General features: G+C 51.6%; 1 protein-coding gene across 1 annotated transcript; it reads left to right on the top strand.

Moving 5' to 3' along the window:
* The first annotated feature begins 741 nt into the window (after positions 1 to 741).
* On the top strand, positions 742 to 1,674 carry LOC135441310 (olfactory receptor 14J1-like). The gene has a single exon (XM_064700853.1). It carries the CDS (start codon positions 742 to 744, stop codon positions 1,672 to 1,674), a length of 933 nt encoding a protein of 310 aa, XP_064556923.1.
* The last annotated feature ends 1,169 nt before the right edge of the window (positions 1,675 to 2,843 follow it).

Below are 2,843 nucleotides of genomic sequence, written 5' to 3' on the forward strand. Positions count from 1 at the left end.
GCGCTGTGCTGGGGCAGGGACTCTGCTGCCTGCCAGGGACAGCTCTCAGCCAGCCCTGGCAGCTGCTCCCAGCACTGGGGGACAAGATCTGGGTGGTAGGAGACAGCTGGTAAGGCTTAGAAGTGTTCTCCCAGTGTGGGGAGGATGCTGCGTTGTTCAGAACTGCTCCCAGCATGGCATTTAACTGCACGACATTTCCAAGTAGATTATACAGGGAGCACAGCAAGTCAGGGGCAGCATAGCAGAGGAATTCCTGCTTTTTTAATCTAATGCTCTGGTTTGCCTGGATGGGAAATTGCCCATAGATATTCATCTCTCAATTCAGGCTGAGAAAAATAAAAAAAATTCTCACAGATCTTCATATACCATGCAGTAGAAAAAATCAGCACAGGGCCCCTTAGAGTAGCATCAGTGTCACTTTTCCAGCCTCATCAGGGTTGCTCTTACATTGCCATCAGATCCTGCAGAGCCAGAGCTGCCCCTGGGCAGTGCCTGAGCTGGGAGGGGTCTGCAGGGCAGAGCTGAGCCCCCAGGGCTGGGCTGCGCTCTGACAGCACTGGCAGGGCCCAGCCCTGGGCACAGGGAAGCAGCTGCTGGCTGGGACAGCTCCAGGCAGCAGAGCCCTGGGCAGGCAGTGGGGAGAAAGTGCCCCCAGGCTGTGCTGGGATACTTAAAGTCCTCTCCAAACCCAACTATTCCATGATTACTTTTGTTAGAGAGACCCATGCCAAGGCAGCGCAAATGTCCAACAGCAGCTCCATCAGCCACTTCCTCCTGCTGGCATTGGCAGAAACGCGGCAGCTGCAGCTCCTGCACTTCTGCCTCTTGCTGGGCATCTCCCTGGCTGCCCTCCTGGGCAACGGCCTCATCATCAGCGCCGTAGCCTGCGGCCACCACCTGCACACGCCCATGTTCTTCTTCCTGCTCAACCTGGCCCTCAGCGACCTGGGCTCCATCTGCACCACTGTCCCCAAAGCCATGCACAATTCCCTCTGGGACACCAGGAACATCTCCTACACAGGATGTGTTGCACAATTATTTTTTTTTGCCTTTTTCATCTCAGCAGAATTTTCCCTCCTGACCATCATGTGCTACGACCGCTACGTGTCCATCTGCAAACCCCTGCACTACGGGACCCTCCTGGGCAGCAGAGCTTGTGCCCACATGGCAGCAGCTGCCTGGGCCAGCGCCTTTCTCCATGCTCTCATGCACACAGCCAATACATTTTCCCTGCCCCTGTGCCAGGGCAATGCCCTGGGCCAGTTCTTCTGTGAAATCCCTGCCATCCTCAAGCTCTCCTGCTCACACTCAAACCTCAGGGAACTGGGACTTCTTGTGCTTTCCATCTGTTTAGCACTTGGTTGTTTTGTGTTCATTGTTTTCTCCTATGTGCAGATCTTCAGGGCTGTGCTGAGGATCCCCTCAGAGCAGGGACGGCACAAAGCCTTTTCCACCTGCCTCCCTCACCTGGCCGTGGTCTCTTTGTTCCTCAGCACTGCCACATTTTCTGACTTGAAGCCCTCCTCCATGTCTTCTCCATCCCTGAATCTGGCCCTTTCACTTCTGTATTCAGTGGTTGCTCCAGCCCTGAACCCCCTCATCTACAGCCTGAGGAACGAGGAGCTCAAGGCTGCAGTGAGGAGACTGATGACTGGATGGTTTCACAAACATTAAACTACAGGCCAATTTCTGCAAATCATTTGGAATAAAAGTCATATTTTATACTTCCTGTGGGTTTGGTTGTGAGAGTTTTTTTCTTTGTTATATTTTTTCCATATTGTCCACATAGAAAGGTCATTGTTTGTGCCATTTTTCTTTTTGTTTCTCTCTACCTTCCCTGTAGCCACAGATGGTGTCAATTACGGGGTACCCACTTGGTGGTTTTAAATAAACTAAAGGATCTCCTCGCAAAGTTTTCTGCAGAGATGCCCTTTTGTAACCTTCTCTGGAGCTGCAGCAGCAATCTCTGTGTGCAGAGCTGGGGGCAGATCAGTGCTGGCCCAGCAGCTGTGCCCAGCAGCAGCAGCTCTTGGTGTTGCCAGTGCTGCTGCCGTTGCCCTGCCCCACTGCCCTGATGGCCCTGGTGTTGCTGTAGGGCCTGAAGTACTAGCAGCACAAGAAATGCTGATCTTCCCCTCTACTTGTGTCACCATTATTCAGTGTAATATTTCATGACCCTCTTCCCTCAGGTGTTTCCAGCTCTCCTGTTAAATTTTAGACGTCTCTTCACTAGACCAGCTGCATCAATGCCCTTCCCATTCCTCCCAGATTTCCTCCTCCTGATGCTCTCTGGTCATTCCAGTGCCTCTCAATTGACTTGCTTCATGCTTTGAGCTTCAGGGAGTCGCCATCTTTCCGAAGTTCAAATAAATACCACATTAGTCTACATCTTAATTGCCTTTATATCCATCAGAGAACTACCTTTTCTTTTATCTTTGTATATAACTGTTCCTGTACAGAAATTCCTTGGGGATGGGGGATATGTCAGATGCTGCTGGGACATCCCAGAGACCTGATGGAAGAGCTGTGATAGTTATTAAATTGTTCAAATGTTTGACTTGTGTTTGTTTGCAAGAAACCTTTCTGTGCCTCTGAGTGTCACCAGTCCCTGAGCCCAAAGGACACAAACCTGATGATTTGTGGTTCCCACTGCAAGTGCTGCACTTGGACCTTGGCTCTGCACAGGAGAGCTCTTCATCCCCTTTCTCTCTTTTCTCCCTCTGGGCATGGAGGGAGCTCCTAACTTCAGCCTGTGACTCGTGTGTGCAAAGAGCATATCTGGGCAGAATCAGGGCAGGGAGGGTTTGGGGGGACCTTGGGATCTGTGCTGGGCACAGAAGGTG

The sequence above is a fragment of the Zonotrichia leucophrys genome, unplaced genomic scaffold, assembly GCF_028769735.1.
Source record: "Zonotrichia leucophrys gambelii isolate GWCS_2022_RI unplaced genomic scaffold, RI_Zleu_2.0 Scaffold_234_80402, whole genome shotgun sequence".
Taxonomy (NCBI): Eukaryota; Metazoa; Chordata; class Aves; order Passeriformes; family Passerellidae; genus Zonotrichia; species Zonotrichia leucophrys.